Source organism: Poecilia mexicana, unplaced genomic scaffold (genome assembly GCF_051168715.1).
Source record: "Poecilia mexicana isolate PSO_F unplaced genomic scaffold, ASM5116871v1 scaffold_21, whole genome shotgun sequence".
In the NCBI taxonomy this organism is placed as follows: Eukaryota; Metazoa; Chordata; class Actinopteri; order Cyprinodontiformes; family Poeciliidae; genus Poecilia; species Poecilia mexicana.
In genome coordinates, this window is record NW_028263390.1 from 754,932 (window position 1) to 773,484 (window position 18,553).

Here is an 18,553-nt window from a genome sequence, read left to right on the forward strand (position 1 = left end):
AGAGCGGTTCGTTCAGTGGTTAGGATAACATTAGCATTCGTTTTGCGCTACATTAAAAAAAATTATATTCTATTAGATATTTTATTTTTTCTGAATTAAAAATGATGCAGATTTTTTATTTATAATTAGGGCGACATTTTAATGGAAATAAATCTTCATTCAACAGAAACTCGGACAGCTGCAGCCGTTAGTTTCCAAAGACTTTCACTGGAAAAAGGAAACTTTCCAAGACAAAAGAAAATCTGGTTTTGTTGCTCAGAAACGACAGTTTTATTTTTTTCATATTTATAAAAATTATTTCAATAACCAAAAACTGCATCTATGATTCCTGATTAAATCTGATTATTAACATTTCAATGGTTCCAAAATATGTGACCAAAAGTTTGTGCACCCCTGAGTAGAAGGTCCAGGAACTTTGCAGGTTTTTCAGTTTCTAATAATTAAACTTTTTAAACACTGATGTGGCAGAAAAACATTTTCCTTGTTTTTCTTCACCTTTAAATGAGCTGAACTTCACAGGTTAATCTAAAATATCGGCCCGGTTCTGGAGCCGGATCGGCTCTGAATAGACTTGCTGCAGTCTGGACCGTCCCACCTATGGGGTCAGAGGTCACCCAGTCACCTGACTTCTGGAAACCAGAGTGAAGCCTGGGAAGTGAAAGGTGATGTGAAACCGCTGCAGGTCCAGACCGCGCCGCGCCTCCTTCTGCTCCGGATCGTCGTTCTGAGCGCTCGACATGTCGGATCCGTCCAGCCAGCAGCAGCAGCCGGGCCGGGCCGCTCACCTGGGCGGCGGATGGACGGTAAGGTCGCCGTAGAAACGCACCGGCCCGGTTCTGGGGCCGGAGGAGCTGACGGTCTCTGATTGGCTCAGGGTGTGAAGGACGAAGGCCGGAGGATGAAGAGGAGGGAGAAGAACCGAGTGGCTGCACAGAAGAGCCGCAAGAGACAAACGCAGAGGGCCGACCAGCTGCACCAGGTCAGACTTTGACCTTTCACCTCTGACCTCTGTGACCTGCAGGCCTCTGGCGGCTTTAGGACTCTTCCTGTCAGGACAGGAAGCAGATTCATGTGGCTGAGAAAAATTACAGCAACCGCTTCTCAACGCCAAACAGAAAATATTGGGGGAAAAAAACGCTCTGATACTCAGACATTCAGCGGTCTAGTCAAAGTCAGATCTGTTTCCTCATGTTTGCAGCCGTTCAGATGTTGTTTCTCACAGCAGAACTAAAACCTCAAAGTTGAACATGTTCAATGTTTTTTACTGTAAAACATTAAATGTATCTGGTTTCAGGCCTGTGAGCTGCTGGAGCAAAGAAACAGGAAGCTGAAGAGAGAGGTACTTCCTGTCTGCCAACAAACTACTTCCTGTCTTCACTGAAATGTTTCATTTCTGCTTTAATTGCAAACAATTAAACTAATCAATTATTCTGGCTGAGAGGAAACATTTCTGTATAGTTTGAATAAAAAATGTGCTTTAAAATGAACCAAAAGAATCAAATATTTTACATTTACGGTGAAATATTCATATTTAGTATCAAATGATTTTAATATTTTATTTTTAAATGTTTTCATGTATCAGTATTATTTATTTATTATCTGTTTCTTTATTACAATCTATTTATTGCAATGTTTTCTAAATTAGTCTTTATTCAAATATTGCTATTACATTTTTTTATTGATATTATTTATATATTTATTATTATTATAACCCTAACCCTTAAATTATTTTACTCATTTACTATTGTTATACATTTATTTCTACCATTTTTTTCTGTTAACTTATTTTATTATTGATTTATATTGTTCTTTATTTTATAATCTATTATTACTTATTTTCACTATTTTGTCATTATTTATGTTATGATGACGTATTTATATCTTCGTCTCCAGGTGGATTCTCTCTCTGAGGAGCAGAACTTCCTCTCTGAGGCTCTCAGGGCTCATGAACCTTTCTGTCCCATCATGCATTGCTCCTTCGCCTCCTCCAGCCTGCAGCCTGACGCCGCGGCTCGCTCAGTCTGAGGTCAGTGACCTTTCACATCTGGATCCAGCTGCCAGATAATGAACTGACCTGCCGCCAGAGGGCGCCGTTTATCCTCCATCAGCTGCTTGCAGGCGGCGGGACTCTGCTGGGTCATCACACATCTTCAGAATGTATAAAAAATAAATTAATTGATCAATAAAAAGTTATTGAATAAATAAATTCCGGACATTTTTCTTCTGTTGAATCTAGGTTCAATTTTGTTTAGTTAAATATATTCATTTAAATATAAATATATAATTTTTAAAATAACATCTCACCATGTTCAGTGTTTTTATTCAAATATTACTATTTGAATAAAAATATATATTAATTATTAATAAATAATGGATGATATCCAGTGGATATCATCCATTAATAATATTCCAGTAAATGGAAATTTTTGTTGATTTTTAATGAATAAATTAAAAAATGAGATAAATGTGTTTTGTTGGTGAATCAGGATTTCTGTCTGAAAATATTCAGTTTATTTCTATAATCAATATTTATGTTTGCAAAATGTAATAATTAAAAATTATAAAAGATTTTCTAAAAATTGAATAAAACATTTTATTAATATTTTTTCAATCTTTATTTTATATTTTAATATAAAGCACCTGTAATAATAATAATCACTGCTGCTTCAGCCTCAGAGGAGCAGTGATTATTTAAACATGATTATTTCTATTCGTGTTTATTTTATGAATAATTACAGTCTGGTGTCTGTTGGGGTTTATTTCATTTTCCATTAACTCTGTGAGGGTGTACTTACTTTGTCTTTTTGTGACATCACTGACCAGAAGTTGGGAAGTTTCAGCAGAAACAGCAGTGAGTTTTTCTGTGAATGTGGAAACTGCAGAAACCCTGATGGGTCTCAGTGGTTCTGCTGTACGGCAAGCAGTCTTACCATAAAATCAGCTTCAGTCCACATATCTAAAAATTAGTTTCTGGACTATCCTGACTGACAACTAATTTTTTCTATATTTACATTCTGACTAAAAGGAATAAAAATTCAAGATATGTTCAATTTTTTATCAAAATTATATTTTTAGATTTCTGAATTAGGAAATTACATGCAAACCAGATTTAAGTCTAGATTTATGGGAGTCTGGTTAGTCAATAACTCAGTATTTAGTTAGTCAGCTCAATGTTTAAAACCAAACTGAGTATTTAGCTAACTAGCTAAATACTCAGTTTAAATCTAAATATTTAGTTTGAAGATATTCAGTTAGCAAGCTAAATGTTTAGCTCTGAGCTGGATATTTACTTTCAAACTAAATATTTGGTTTTAGTTAACCTGGTGAACATGTGACCTAAGTGATGAAACCCATGTTTCTATTATTAGAGGCTAAATAACCAGGATTCTGGCTGTCGGTTTGAAATGTGCGACTCTTCAGAGTAAAAGCATCGGTTAGATGGATGTTTACTCTGGGATCTGGTCTGATGAAGAAACCTGATGTTGCAACTGAAACAGTTTCCTCACATCTGGCCTCTTTGCAGTAAACTGCGTTTGAATTAAAACAGTAGAAGAAGAAGCTTTTCCCAGCAGGGCGCTGCGTCACCTGCTGCCGTTCCAGCCCTTCTGCAGAACCGAGGAGGGATTTCTCCTGAAGAGCGCCGGCGCTGCCAGCACTGGGCCTCTGGGAGGTCAGAGGTCACACACACAGGCTGCTTTCCATCATAAATAAAACCATCACAACCATCTGAGCCTCACAAACTGCTCCCTTTAGCCTGGATTTGTGGAGCAAGCATGAGGTGACAGCGGTAAACATCCAAATGTTCAAAACCGAATATTAAGTTGTTAGCTAAATATTTGGTTTAGAGCTAAACATTTAGCTAGATTCAAACTGAATATTTGTTAAATGCTCATGTATGTGGTGACAGTGGAGAGAAAAATCTCCCATTTAACAGCAAGAAACCTCCAGCAGAACCAGAACCAGAGTCTGTCTGCAGAGCCGAGGAAATGATCCAGGAACTTTCTAAAGTTTATTTCAGATGCGATGAAGTGGAGAGAAAAAGGGGAAAATGAAAGCAGAGGTCAACATCATTTCCTTTTTCCTGTCTGTTAAATTCACTTAAAGATGAAGTGTGCACCATGTGTTTGGGGCCCCAAATGAAACTCTGCCCAGGGCCTCAAAAAACCTCTGTCTGCCTCTGGCTGCTTAGGTTCTGGATTCAGGCTGGAAAATTCTGGAATTAGTTTTTGATTTTCCTTTCCTTGTTTCCTTCCCTCCTCTCTCCTTCCAGGGGAATTCCAGGACATGTTTAATCTCCTTATCGTTTTCCAGTGAAGTTTCTCCTCAGACCAAAGGTTCAGCTGAACCTTAGTCAAACCTGAGCTGAAACATCGACGCTTCCAGAAACAGCAGCTTTGACCCCAAACTGCATGAGGCGTCATGTTCTCTGCAGGCTGTGTTGAAACTTCCTACTTCTACTTTCACTTTAAGCGAGAATCCGCTTCTGTGAAGAGCCTTGAAGTGGAAAGAGAAGCAAATTCAAGCAACCCAGTTACACATGTAAAGGCTGCAGTTCGAGGAGCTGCAGCGTCACAAATTACCAGCAATGATTTGGGTTATTTACCGTCAAATGACAGAAAATGAGTCATTTTTCACCATTTTGATGGTTGAAAAGTTATGATGCCATTCAGTCATTTATAAATATAATATTTTTAAGCAAGAGCAATAAACAGCTATGTATCGACCTTGCTAGCTAAATATTGAGCAAGCTAATGAAATATTTAGCTTGCTAACTTAATATTTAGTTTAAATTGTGACATTTATAAATGAATTAATAACATGACGAAAATATGCTTTAGAAAAATAAATCTCCTTTTTTTGTTTTATAACAAGCTAAATAACTCAAATTATTGTTAATTTTTGAAGGTGTCATCAACAGCAGCCATGTTTGCTGCATGTAAACAATATTCCCGGTGAAAGTTTAAAACTCGGTTTAAAACTCGGTTTCAAACTCGGTGAACGTTTAAAACTCGGTTTCAAACTCGGTGAACGTTTTAACGTTGAAGTGATCTGTTTCACCGAGTCGCTCCGCTAACGGCCCTAAACTTTCCGCCGAGGCGTTTCGGTGGCAGGAACAATGGCTGCTCCTTCACTCACCCTGAAAACGTCTGGAAGTTGATCTTCTCTCCTAATATTATCGGTTTTCATCCTGCAGGATCAGCTGTGGAAATATGAATATTCTCCAGTTTGCTGTTCGGCAGCGATGTGAGCAGGAGGCGGTTCCCAAAAATCAGACTCACGTAAAATTAAAAAGTATTTGGTAAAAAGTTACCATTTAATATTTAAAGATTACGTCATCAGATGGACCAACATATACAGTTAAATGGGAATTTTGGTATTTTAAGGACCAAAATGACAAATATTCATATAAATAACAAAAACAAAACGCAAAGAACATTTTTCCAAATCAGTTTCTTTCAATAAAAAATGTGTGAAACTTTAACAGAAGCTGCAGGTTTGAGTCTGTCTGGTGGATTTTTGGTCTGTGGGAAGAAAATGCAGAAATTTTACTCCAGTCAGAGTAAAAATACCGAATGATGAAATTACACGCAGGAAAACCTGCTCCGCAGGAATCTGTCGCTTTTGGCTCATGTTGTGACGTCACTTCCTGTGAGAGACATCAGCGGGTCTCCGGGTGTCTGTCTGCCTGTATCCCGGTTCGGTTCGGTTCGGTTCTGGGGCTCCTGCGGGCCGCAGACGGTCCGGACCTGTCAGTAAAAGCTGCAGGCAGGTCCGGACTCGATCGCTGCTCACTTCCTCATGTTTGGGTTGGGAAATGTTTCTGTCATGCCGGGCAGTTAATGAGTTTTTATCTTCTTAGGAAAACTTTCATCATGTTTTAACATCCGGTTCGTGTTTATCAGAATCCAAACAGAACCGAGAACAAAACTGTTTCTGTAAAGTTTCAGCGTTTTTCCTCCACACCTCCAAGTTTCAATAAAATAACCACAAAAATAGACAAATCTGAAAAATAATCTTTTCATTCACATAACTTCATCTTTACAAAACAAAATAAATGTAAAAACTGATGTCAAACAGATTCAGTTAAATTAAAGGTTTGCTTCTTATTTCTGATCCTTTTCAAGATTATTGAGGCAGAAATTTGTCTTCTGGATTTCCTGTTTATATTTTATACAGGGAAAGAAATAAATATGGTAATCCAGTCAAAAGGCTTTTCAGTGCAGAGAAATTACTGTTTTCTTTATTTTACTTTGAAATATATCTTTAGATCTTGTAACTGAAAATCAGGCCATAAATCATTTATTTAAATAAAGCCTTTTATAAAAATTAATTAGCTATTAGATATTAATCTGAATGTTTCTCATAGAAAACTTTCACCGTTTATAGAATTAATGCTTAAATTTCCATTTTATTGTGTTTCTTTTTAAATCTATCAGGAAACAGACTTTAATGTGATAAATGAGCATGTTGAAGTAATGAGTTTGTTGCTAAATGTATTTTCCATTTTCAGTTTTCCTCTGATATTCAGAGCAAACTTTGGGTTAAAAATGACAATGACAAGTTTAATAATCCATGTTTTAATGTAAAAAAGTATCAAAAACAGAATTTAACAAAGGGAAGGAGCAGCAGTGCAGTCGTACCTGAAACTTTACATTTTATTCAGACTGAAACTGAGGAAACAGAACCCGTCCTCATGTTGGTCACTCCAGTTTCCCTCCAGTTCATTAGTAAAGAAATTAGTTCAAATCTGGTTGGTAGATTTTTGTCTGAACAATAAAACTTCCCTGTAAGGATCAAACCTGATGAAAAGGTCAAAGTGCAGAAAATGAAAGTTAGGCAGCAGATAGTTACACAGTGAGGTTGAAAACCTGGGTGGAATAAATAAATATATTCAAAAAATAAACATTTTGCTCCGTCAGGAGAGGAGGCGTCTGTTTACATGCAGCTACAAACAAGAGAATAAAAAATTAACACTTGAATTGGAGCAGCTTCATCTTTATGGAAAAATAACTTTAGAGGTTTTTGTTGCAGAAAACGTAGCAGATTAAATTTAGGTTAGTTTGAGGGAACAGCAGAGAGTCGTCTGCATAGAGAGCGATCCGTTCAGAAATATTCCTCTGCATGCAGACAGATTTAACTGGACACAACTCTTCCTCTCTCATCAGTAAACATCCTGATTTATGTTTCAGAGTTTTATTCTCAAACAAAAAGTACAAAGTCTACAGCCAGTGCAGCTCCTGAGCGTTAAATAGCAGCAGTGATATCAGCTCTACAGGACAAACAGTGTCGTTACAACGTCACATCCTTCTCTGCTCCTCTAATAAATAATCTTTATGCACACTAACACAAACATGTGAGAGTCAACACTCGGCCGCCTGCAGGGGGCGCCGATCGCCTCCGATTCACTCTGGTACAAAACAAACAATAAAAACTGACGTTGGTTTGGTTTCAGTGCTTGGTGTCGCTTCTTGGCCCAAACTGTCTCAACACATCGAAGGTTAATGAACCATAAAGTGTAACGGTGAAGCCGTCCGGCCGGCCGAAAGGTCAGAGTTCACTTCCTGCTGCAGGAAGCCGGCCGCCATCATAGCTGACCCGAACACCGAATGTCGTCCAGCGTCAGCGCGCCGCCGTCCAGCAGCGCCGCGGCGGAGGAAGACGAGGAGGAAGAGGCGGTGAGGCTGTGGAGCTGGAAGGCGCCGTCCTTGATGTGCTGGATGAAGAGGTCGCGCTCGTCTTCGGGCGTCTGGCCGTTCTGAGCGCGGACGATGCAGGTGGGCCGGTGCAGGTTGAGCATGTAGACCAGCTGCTGCTTCTGCTGCTTCAGCTCCTCGATCTGCTGCTTCAGCTCCGCGTTGACGCTCTCCAGCTTCTCAGACTCCTGCAGCGTCAGAGAAACCCACCAATCAGTAACGACCGGAGGGCAAACTCAATCGACCAAACTGGGGCCGAAACGATTAATCGATTACAGAAACAATCAACTAGTTTATTAACGGCTCCTAAATCAGGAGTTTGGTGACGGAACCAACATCCTGAAGTTTAATGAAGCCGAACAAAAACATTTTCAATTACAGATAAAAAAAACTTCTTAGTAAATTTATTCTGCAGATTTTTTGCATCTTTTGCTACAAATGATCAAACTGTCACTAATCTGATGCTGCTGGTGACTTTTGGGAAACAAAATGTTTATTTTCTTACTTAAAAACAAATTAAATTGTTTATTTGCATCTTTTGATTTATTCCTCATGCTGTACAGCTTAAATCAGAAATCTGCAGAATTATCGATTAATCGTTAGTTGCAGCTTGGAGCTCACCTTCTGCAGAGACTCGGTTTTCTCCTTCTTCTTGTTGCGACATTTGGCAGCAGCGATCTTGTTCCTCTCTCTCCTCCTCTTCCTCCTCTCGTGCTCCTCGGTCGTCAGCTGAAGGAGGAGAAACGCCGTTACCCATCAGAAGGCGGCAGCGGAGGCGGTGCCGCGCTGCGTTTAACTCACCTCTCTCTTGAGGCCGGCGCGGCCCGACGGCGGCTCCGAGGCCCGGTCCGACCCGGAGCTGGCCCCGTCCGAGCTGACGTCGGCGCTCAGCCCGTTGGACCGCCGCTTGGCCTGGATGGCCGTCCGCAGCTCGTCCTTCACGATGGGCGAGAAGCTGGCGAAGTCGTCCAGGGTGAGCGAGCCGGGCGGCGAGAGGCAGGGGACGAGGGCGGAGCAGCTGATGTCGGCCAGAGAGAGACCCGAATGCTGCAGCATCATCCTGAGGAACCAGAGGAACCGGGTCAGAACCGCAGCAGAACACCGGCCACCGCAACAATAAATAAACCCAAACTCAGGCTCCTCCCCCGCTGCAAAACAACCAATCACAGCCAGGAGGCAGGACTTAGCGCTGTCAATCACAATCTTGTGTGGCGCTGCTAAATCATAGCATGTTGTGAAAGCTAGGCTAGTTGCACATTTAGCAGCACATACATGAGGATGATTGACAGCGCTAAGCCCCGCCTCCGGGCTCTGATTGGACGTTTTAGTGCATTTCTCCAGGTAGCAGTAACAGGTTATGTGTCTCACTGGAACAAGCAGCTGGAAACGGTTCAGAAACGATACAGCCGAGTTTCTGCTGAGTAATCATGACTGGAGAGCAGGACGTAAACAAAGCCGTCCGCCTGCAGGTCAGCACCGACCAAGTTACGCAAGAAAATCAGCTGGAAGGACGACAGTCCAGTAAATCTCCAGAGGAGGAAGCAGGAAAACATTGACAAGAAGTTTATGATCAACAGGCAGCAGGAAGAGACGATCAGCAGCGTCCATGTTTTACTATCCTGCAGCACTAAATAGTAACAGTTATATCACATACATTTAATTATAGAAATTATTTTTACTTCTTCCTGATTTTTGTTATCTTCTTAAATTTTCTATTTACTTAAAGTGTTCATATTTCTTTTTTATCCACATAGTTTTATTATTTAGCTAAAGTTAGTCTGGTCTCTGTTAGGGATTATTTGTGACTTTAATAATAATAATAATAATAATAACAATAATAATAACAATAATAACAGTAACAATAATAATAATAATAATAACAGATGTAGAGTGCTGGTTTCTCATTCTCACTGTTTATCTGCTGATCTCCAAGTTGAGTTAAATTTCAGCAACAGGTCGGATCAGAAACGAAAATCTGTTAAAAATATAAAATAATAAAGATCATTTATTTATTCCGGATTACAATCCGCGCATTAAAAACCGCGCAGCTTCAGCTTTTGGTTTCTGTGCGCGCCGGGAAGCGAACCGGACCCGAACCGGGACCGGGAAGCCCGGCTTCTCCTCCCCGGGACAGAGCCTCCGTCAGCCCGACTCCCCCACCGGAAGCACTCCCCCCTCTCCTTACCTGTTAAAGTTCCGAGGTTCTGGTTCTGGTTCTGGTTCTGGTTCTGGTTGAGCTGGAGAAAATGAAACGTTGCTCCTTTCCCGCGGCTGCTTGCGCTTCTGCCGCTCCGGTTGCATCACCTGCTTATAAAAGGCCCTGAGGGGGGCGGGGCCTGTGACGTCACGCCTTACTAAACAGAGAGCGAGAGAGACGAAGGGGGGTCAGGGGGGATGACATCATCCTATTTATAGGACTGATTGTGTGATGATGCAACGCAGCTGATCGGCCATAACAGGAGCGGCTTCCCCTCATCTTCATCATCCTCATCATCTTCATCATCCTCTTTTCTCTGTGTTTTTGTCCTCCAGCCTCTGACGTCATCTTTAATGTTATTTTCACATTTTTAATCCGACTCAGACTATGACAACCATAATAGTAAATAAAGAAACAAACATGACTGGGGTGGATGTTTGTACAGGTCAGCGTCTCCCCGTTGCCATGGTTTCTCATTCCCAGCATTCCCAGTATTCCTCCCGACCTGAGGAAGGATGAGTGTTTCGTGAGTTTCCATCTGATTGGAAGGTAACGATAAATGATAAATTAATTTCTTCTCTGTGTGTTTTAATAAGAGAACCTGCTGATTGTAACTATTTTAGCTCAAAGTAATCAGATTACCCTGATGATTCTCCTGCTGGGACAGGAAGTCCTCCCAAACAGGAAGTCCTCCCAAACAGGAAGTCCTCCCAAACAGGAAGTCCTCCCAAACAGGAAGTCCTCCCAAACAGGAAGTCGTCCCAAACAGGAAGTCCTCCCAAACAGGAAGTCCTCCCAAACAGGAAGTCCTCCCGAACAGGAAGTCGTCCCAAACAGGAAGTCCTCCCAAACAGGAAGTCCTCCCGAACAGGAAGTCGTCCCAAACAGGAAGTCTTCCCAAACAGGAAGTCGTCCCAAACAGGAAGTCGTCCCAAACAGGAAGTCTTCCCAAACAGGAAGTCGTCCCAAACAGGAAGTCGTCCCAAACAGGAAGTCGTCCCAAACAGGAAGTCGTCCCAAACAGGAAGTCTTCCCAAACAGGAAGTCGTCCCAAACAGGAAGTCCTCCCAAACAGGAAGTCGTCCCAAACAGGAAGTCGTCCCAAACAGGAAGTCTTCCCAAACAGGAAGTCGTCCCAAACAGGAAGTCCTCCCAAACAGGAAGTCGTCCCAAACAGGAAGTCTTCCCAAACAGGAAGTCGTCCCAAACAGGAAGTCCTCCCAAACAGGAAGTCGTCCCAAACAGGAAGTCTTCCCAAACAGGAAGTCGTCCCAAACAGGACGTCCTCTCAGATTATGGAAGCAAAAACCTGATTATTGTAGGTTTCAATTTTCTTCCAGCAGCTGGTTAGGAGCAGATTTCCTGTCCAGAGATCCGGTTCTGGGATCCGGTTCTGGGATCCGGTTCTGGGATCCGGTTCTGGGATCCGGTTCTAATGAAATGTTTTCATCTCCAACATCCACAGATTTTTTATAATATTTAGCAGTTACAGAAACTGTGTTGTAATTTTGGCCTTTAATGAAAATACATAAATTAATATTCAAATAATTCAGGATTTATTTTACATCTCTGCAGAAGAAAAGTTATTAAAATAATTTAATAACATAAATTAATTAATTGATGCTTTGAATTCTTAGAAGTTTGTGAAGCATTTTAAGAAACAATAAACATTTTAAAAACTAAAACATGTTGGTGTTTAAAATGTGGAGATAAAAAGATTTTCTGTTACAGAAACTAATTAATATTTAAAATGAAAATGCAGAATTTTTCAATCAGAATCAAAATCATTTTTCTGAGCTTGAATTTAACCAGAAATGTAAAAACTGCTGAAGTTTTAATCTGGAAATGTTTTGTCTTTATCAACACAAAAAAGTTTAAAAGTCAGTTTTGTTTGTTTTTGTCTTGAATCTGTTAAACTTGGTTTCAGAGAATAATCTGAATAATCTGAATAATCTGAATAATCTGAATAATCTGAATAATCTGCTGTTGCGTTTCAGCGTCTCGGTTTGTCATCCTGAAACTTCCAGTTTCATCTGAAACGCAGCTTTCAGTTTCCCTTCTTCTCAGAAAACATCTCCAGCGCTTCAGGAGTGAACTGGTTCTGGAGGTTCTGGAGGTTCTGGAGGTTCTGGGTTTCCATGGAAACGGCGTCGGCTCGTTTCCAGTGGTAAACATGTCATAAAGGCGGGATGTCGCGGCTCTGCTCCGGCCACCATAAAGGTTAATGATCAGCTGGACGGTGTTCCCACTCTGCTGACGTGCGCGTGTTGCTGCAGGTCAAAGGTCAGATGGACCAACATGGCCGCTCAACGTTTCAGTTTTCACTGGACTTTAACTCTAATTAGGCACAAATATTCAGTTTCTTCAGATTAAATCCACCTGATCAGCTGCCAGAGTCCAGAATGGGATGGCAGCGGTTCTGGTTCTGACCCAGAGGTCCTTTAGTGGAACATGGTGGTGGCAGCATCATGCTGGGGGAACATAGATGGAGATAAATCCAGGAGAATCCAGTTAGAGGACCAGCTCCCACACTGACAGAGATATTATGGGATTGTTACAATCACAAAAGATTTATGGAGTTAGAATGGCCTAGTCAAAGTCCAGACGAGCTCAGAATTTGTAGGAAGACAAGAAGTCTAATGTTTTTAGATTTTCTCCATCCAGTCTGACTGAGAAAAACCCAGAAGATCTGCAGCCAGAGGAGACCCTGACCCAGAGGAATAAAAATAAATGCACTCCGCACTTTTCAGATGGAAGTCTGATCCGGTCCAGGAGTTCTCCAGGCGGTCTGAGAGTCTTTGACAGACTTTCTCTGCAAATTAAGTAAATACTCCAAACGGGCCAAAACGCAACATTTAGCCGTGCCAGAGCTAACCGTTTCAGAGCTAACCGTTCCACAGCTAACTGTTCCAGAGCTAACTGTTCCAGAGCTAACGTTCCAGAGCTAACCGTTCCAGAGCTAACGTTCCAGAGCTAACCGTTCCAGAGCTAACTGCTCCAGAGCTAACCGTTTCAGAGCTAACCGTTCCAGAGCTAACTGCTCCAGAGCTAACCATTTCAGAGTTAACCGCTCCACAGCTAACCATTCCAGAGCTAACTGTTCCTAAGCCAACCATTCCAGAGCTAACCGTTCCACAGCTAACTGTTCCAGAGCTAACCGTTCCTAAGCCAACCATTCCAGAGCTAACCGTTCCAGAGTTATCCGTTCCAGAGTAAACTGTTCCAGAGCTAACTGTTCCAAAGCTAACCGGTCTACAGCTAACCATTTCAGAGCTAACCGTTCCAGAGCTAACCGTTCCAGAGCTAACTGTTCCAGAGCTAACCATTTCAGAGCTAACCGTTCCAGAGCTATCCGTTCCACAGCTAACCATTTCAGAGCTAACCGTTCCAGAGCTAACCGTTCCAGAGCTATCCGTTCCACAGCTAACTTGGAGCAAAAATAACAAAATATTTAGCTTGAACTGCGACGTTGATTTTAATTCTGCGTAGCGTTAGCTTAATGAGACCAGAGGAGAATCTGAGTTGTTGTTCTGGTTCTGGTCCATTAGGTTCTGTTCAGGAACCAGTTCTGGCGGCTTCAGGTCGGTGCAGCTGATTCTCCTTCTCTCCTGCTCTGCGGCGGATTGAAACGTCAGAGGAGGAAAACATTTGGTTTTGCTCTTTTAATGCAGCAGTCCTGATTTATTTATTTCTTATCAGATTTAACTCTTATGTCAGGATATTTGCATGTTTTTCTGCACCATTTGACTGCAGTTAAACAGATGCAACCAGCGCCGCCTGACAGGAAGCTGGACACGAACATTTAAAGAACAAAAACAGTTTGTGCAGTGAAACAGAGGAAAGTCAAATATTTAAGAAACATTTTATTCTTAAATATTTTACCAGTATCAGTATAAAGATGCAGAATAACTGACGCAAAGAAGCATGTAGATGACAAATAAAAAGAGACGGAGCCCTGAGGAACGCCACAGTCGTTCAGAACTGAACCAGTTTGGAAGAAAAGCAGATAATCATCACTGTAAAAAAAACTCTCTAATTTATGGTAAAATACTGGCAGCTGGCAGAATTTTCTCATATAAATACTGATTCTACCATAAATTAGAGATGTTTGTTTGACAGTGCTGCCTCAGATAAACTTTGCTGAACCCAAAACCACAAAACTTCAGCAATGCTGTACCGTAGATTCGACAAAAATTTGTTGAAAAATGATAAACGTTTATGTTGTTACTATTCAGCATAATTCTGCATGTAAAACATAAATGATTAATGTTTCTTTAATCAGTGATTTATGTATTGGATTGTGGCACTTCTGGTCTTCCATAGCCGGCAGGCAAACTGGTGGAAAGTTTTATTTAAGCAGAAGAAAAAATAGTAAAAGGGGCGAAAACAAACATTAAAATGAATAAACGAAGAGAGTGAGAGCAGAGGGAAGAAGGAAATCGAGAGGAATTCAGAGAATGTGGAAGAACAGCATTCCTTCAGCTCTGATCTGATGACATTTGACGGTTTGTTGCGCCACCCCCACTTCCTGCTGCCCTGAAATAAAGCAGCAGCAGTTCTGGTTGTTTTCCTGACTCCGATCAGCGGCTCTAAATCCCGTCAGTCAACCCGCCGCGGTTCGCACTTTCTCCCGCGGTCCGGTTCGGCTCCGCGGCTCGGTCCGCCTGTCGGGCCGCGGGCCGCACAGGAAACCGGAGCCGCTCCATCACTTTCATTATGAGGGAAAGCAGAAAGTTTCTCCTTCTGGGAAACCAGCGGCTCTCTGTGGAAGAGAAAGCGAAAGGTGGAGGATGTTTGAACAGGATTTCATTTTAAAATAACAAAACTAAAGTTTCCCTGAAAATACGGAAAATATTTCTGATTTATTTATTTACATATGGAAGCTTTAAAAAACATGAAGTGGAAAAAGTGACAGGAGAAAAGGGAGCAAAGGAAAATATAATAGATAGAAGAAGTAAGAGGAAGGAAAGAAAAGAAGAAACAAAAAACGTAAAAAGAACAAATAAATAAAACAAAGAAACAGACAAAACAGAAAGAAAAATAAATAAAGTGATACAGGAAAGAGAAACAAATGAAGATTAAACAATGGAGAGAGAGAAGTGTGCAGGTTAGGACACAAAGAAGGATTGAAGGAGGTAAAGAAGAAAATGATCCGCGTTTAGTTTTACAGTTTGAATTATTAGTTTATTTATTATTTTGTTCTTTAATCTGATCATTCTGTTTCTGTTCAGTCCTGATTCCAGTTTCTTTATTTCTTTTTTCTTATTTCTCTATTTTTATCATTTTTATGACAAATTATTTTTAATGTTTGATTCATTTTTAATCCCGTTTCCCTCATGTCACTTCCTCTCTGTCCTCACATCTGCAACCCGTTAACCAACCAACCCATTAGCTAACCAACCCATTAACCAACCAACCCATTAGCTAACCAACCAATTAACCAACCAGCCCATTAGCTAACTAACCCATTAACCAACCAGCCCATTAGCTAACCAACCCATTAACCAACCAGCCCATTAGCTAACCAACCAATTAACCAACCAACCCATTAGCTAACCAGCCCATTAGCTAACCAACAAATTAATTAACCAACCCATTAGCATATTAGCCTGTTAGCTAAATCACCCTGCTAGCCATTTAGCTCTTAGTTAATCAACCTGTTAGCCAGAACGCTAACTGGTTCCATCTGGACCAGAACCGGTCTCCTGGGTGTCTGGCTCCATGCTCCTTCCAGCAGAATAATCCAGAATTTTCTACCAACTCCTTTAAATCCCACAGCATGATGCTGCCTCCACCAGCTGTTGTTAATATTTGACTTTGTTTGTTGTTTTTCTTTCTTTCTGTCTTTTATTCTTTGTTTTATTTTATTACTTTAATTTTGTTAGCTGTTGTTGTTTATAAATAAATGTGACCTTTGACCCCGGGGTCAGATGAACTGGGTAAAGTTAGTTTGTAGCTGAGCTTTTCCTCCAGGCTGATTCCGGGTCGGATCCCGCCTCCGCCCCCGGTCCGGCTGGGAATAGGACCAGCCGTGTTCTGCTGGAAACGCTCCGCTAATGAAATGATGAGGATGAGGATGAGGGCGAGCCTTCCCGGTAACCCAGCAACGGGATGGACACTCCGCTTCCCGGAAAGGATGAAGGTGACATCATCGGCTGCTGCAGGGAACGAGGCTGAGGAAGAGGAGGGGCGGCCTTCACTGAAGATGGAATATTAAGGAGCAGGAAGAAAACGTTAGTTTATAAAATAAAAGATCAAATTTTATTAAAATAATTTTTAAGGAAACAATTATTTTCTCTAGATTTAACTCCTTATGTCTAAAAATCTTGAAACAGATTTACACAGAGGAAATAAAAAGATATTTAGATGAAATAAGCAAATAAAAATATGATTGTCGTCAAATAAACATTTACAATCCGTGATATAACAAATTACATTAAATATAAATGAGTTTTTATCATAAATCTTTATTAATAAATGTGAAAACAATGCTGTCAAAATATCAGAATATCTGTTGGAAAATTTGTTTTGAATTATTCATTTATTTATTATTTAGAATCTGCTTAATAAAGTTATGATTCGAGTGTGTAAAGTTTTATTTTATCCACATTCCTGCATTTCTGTAAAACATATAATTTTTTTAGAAATCCTTTATGTTTCATTTTTTAGTACATTATTACAGACAGAAAATACAAATATTAGTAATATTTTTTAAAATTATTATTTATTTCAGTCAAGATTAAAATCAGAACATCTTGAGAAAAATGAATATGTTCAAACTGTGAACTTTATTTTCTACTGGAAATGTACAATAATGTTGGTGTATTGTTGATATATTAATGGCTCCAGTTGAGTTAGTTTTTATTGATTTTCATCATACCGCTAAATTAGTTTACTTTTATATAAATTCAACATTTTAGATTTTGTAAATAATATTTATTTTTAGTATAATTTAATACAACCCCATTAGTGTGATAATAATAAAGCTTACAACGTGTAAAAATTCGATATTTTATTTATTATTTATGTATTTTAATGTTGTTTTTATATTTATTCTTCATGAAAGCTCTTATTTATGATTTTCAGGTGACCTGAAAGAGATTTTATTATTCCTGCTGCTCGGTGACGTCATCCTTTCCGGGAAGCTGCAGCTCCTCCTGTTGTTGTTGTTTTTCTCCTTCATCCCGGGAATCCGGGAAATCCCCTCTTCCTCCTCCCTCCTCTCCTCGGGTTCCTCTCGCGAAACGCGCTCGCAGCTTACGGAAGCCGGGTGGGATTTCACTCTCAGTTTCGGTCTGAGTGATTCGGCGGGTTCCGGTAAAAATCCGTCTGTGCCGCTGGACGGAAGCGGCCCGACCGTAAGTCAGAGGATCGATATCAGCTTCCAGAAAACTGACCAGACCAGAGCAGCTTCTGCTGATCAGCGCTGGTTCCTCTCAGCCTGCAAAACCATGCAGCATTATTTCATAAATGTTCTGAACTAGCAACAAAGCAAAAGGTGAAACTTTCCACATAAATCTGGTTCCGGTTCCGGTTCCGACCCCTGTACTGAAAAAGGGAAACAATAAAAGCTGATAGTCGGTTTATGATTATATATTTCCGTCATAAGCTGCGTTTTTATTGACCAAATAAATTCACTTAATGGAGACACAAAATTTAGAAAAAACTAGTTTTTTGCTAAAATGTTTTTAGCTAGCTAGTGATTTCCATTTTTTCTGAAAGAGCTAAAGCGCTAAAGGAGAGACGGAAACTGATTTGCAGAAAGATCTGGCGTAGCGAACGCTGCCATCTACTGCTGGGTCTGTGCCTTACCAGACAAAAACTGGTCCATGCTAGTTAGCAACCTCTACTTCCTGTTTCCAGCCTCTACTTCCTGTTTCCAGCTTCTACTTCCTGTTCAGTAAAGCCATGGATAACATCAACATGCTATCAAGTTACACGTAGCATAGCTTGGCTCCGAACTAGCAGAAGGAAACACACATAATTCACATTTTCTTTTTTGTGACATTTTAAAAGTTAATCTGAGATCTGGGTGGAAACGTAGCTGCAGAGTTTAGCTGTGTCTGTTTTATAGCAAAAACATGATGAAGCCTTTAACCTTTATTTGTTTCATCAACAGTTTATCCAACCTTTCCACCTTTTGTTTTTGTATTTCCTGTCTCTGGTCCGACCTCCACATTACCGTCCTCCATGTTTCTGCGACTCCTCCTGGCTAAACCAGCTGTTCCTCTCCACTGCTGCCTCATGCTTGCTTCACATGAACGTGATGCGATTTGAAGTGCAGATTCTGGAAGAAGAAAAGCGTCGGGTCATGTGACTCGCGCTCAGGTGGTTCTGATTCATCCTGGAGTCTCGGCTCAGCGATTACTCAGAGGTCACTAGAGGTCAAAGCCCATCACATGACGCTGCTTGACCTTTCACCCCATGACTCTGAGGAAACGGTTAGCATGATGGTGTTCCTGAATTCATCTCAATATGATGCAAATATGTTATAAGTTCTTATTACTGAGCTTTTTGGGGTTTCATTTTTCATGTTCATGTTTGATGCTCATGTCTTATTATTTCAATCCTTTTTATTTTTGGATTATTTGGGACTTTATTGACTTTTATAGTTAAATAACAACAAACTCTAAGTTTATTTTGTTATATAACTTTTTTCTTT

The 18,553-nt window shown here is 40.5% G+C and overlaps 2 protein-coding genes across 2 annotated transcripts; one reads left to right on the top strand and one right to left on the bottom strand.

The window, feature by feature from the left end:
* The first annotated feature begins 138 nt into the window (after positions 1–138).
* On the top strand, positions 139–2,206 carry batf3 (basic leucine zipper ATF-like transcription factor 3). The gene is made up of 4 exons (XM_014981383.2): positions 139–803; positions 875–979; positions 1,295–1,339; positions 1,894–2,206. The coding sequence occupies exons 1-4, from the start codon at positions 738–740 to the stop codon at positions 2,023–2,025; spliced, it is 348 nt and encodes a 115-aa protein (XP_014836869.1). The 5' UTR covers positions 139–737; the 3' UTR covers positions 2,026–2,206.
* A 4,356-nt stretch (positions 2,207–6,562) lies between these two features.
* On the bottom strand, positions 6,563–10,019 carry atf3 (activating transcription factor 3). Its single transcript, XM_014981373.2, has 4 exons — positions 9,880–10,019; positions 8,496–8,754; positions 8,316–8,423; positions 6,563–7,882 (listed from the first exon to the last, which is right to left on the bottom strand). Exons 1-4 carry the CDS (start codon positions 9,993–9,995, stop codon positions 7,586–7,588), a joined length of 780 nt encoding a protein of 259 aa, XP_014836859.2. The 5' UTR covers positions 9,996–10,019; the 3' UTR covers positions 6,563–7,585.
* Positions 10,020–18,553: the final 8,534 nt, after the last annotated feature.

What these genes read in the sequence shown, in the direction of transcription:
- atf3 (XM_014981373.2), bottom strand. Translation starts at nt 9,995, where the DNA reads ATGCAACCGGAGCGGCAGAAGCGCAAGCAGCCGCGGGAAAGGAGCAAC. An exon ending in GCGCCGGCCTCAAGAGAGAG is followed by an intron (nt 8,424 to 8,495) that starts GTGAGTTAAACG and finishes CTCCTCCTTCAG; the next exon opens with CTGACGACCGAGGAGCACGA. An exon ending in AAACCGAGTCTCTGCAGAAG is followed by an intron (nt 7,883 to 8,315) that starts GTGAGCTCCAAG and finishes CTGACGCTGCAG; the next exon opens with GAGTCTGAGAAGCTGGAGAG.
- batf3 (XM_014981383.2), top strand. Translation starts at nt 738, where the DNA reads ATGTCGGATCCGTCCAGCCAGCAGCAGCAGCCGGGCCGGGCCGCTCAC. An exon ending in ACCTGGGCGGCGGATGGACG is followed by an intron (nt 804 to 874) that starts GTAAGGTCGCCG and finishes TGATTGGCTCAG; the next exon opens with GGTGTGAAGGACGAAGGCCG. An exon ending in GGGCCGACCAGCTGCACCAG is followed by an intron (nt 980 to 1,294) that starts GTCAGACTTTGA and finishes ATCTGGTTTCAG; the next exon opens with GCCTGTGAGCTGCTGGAGCA.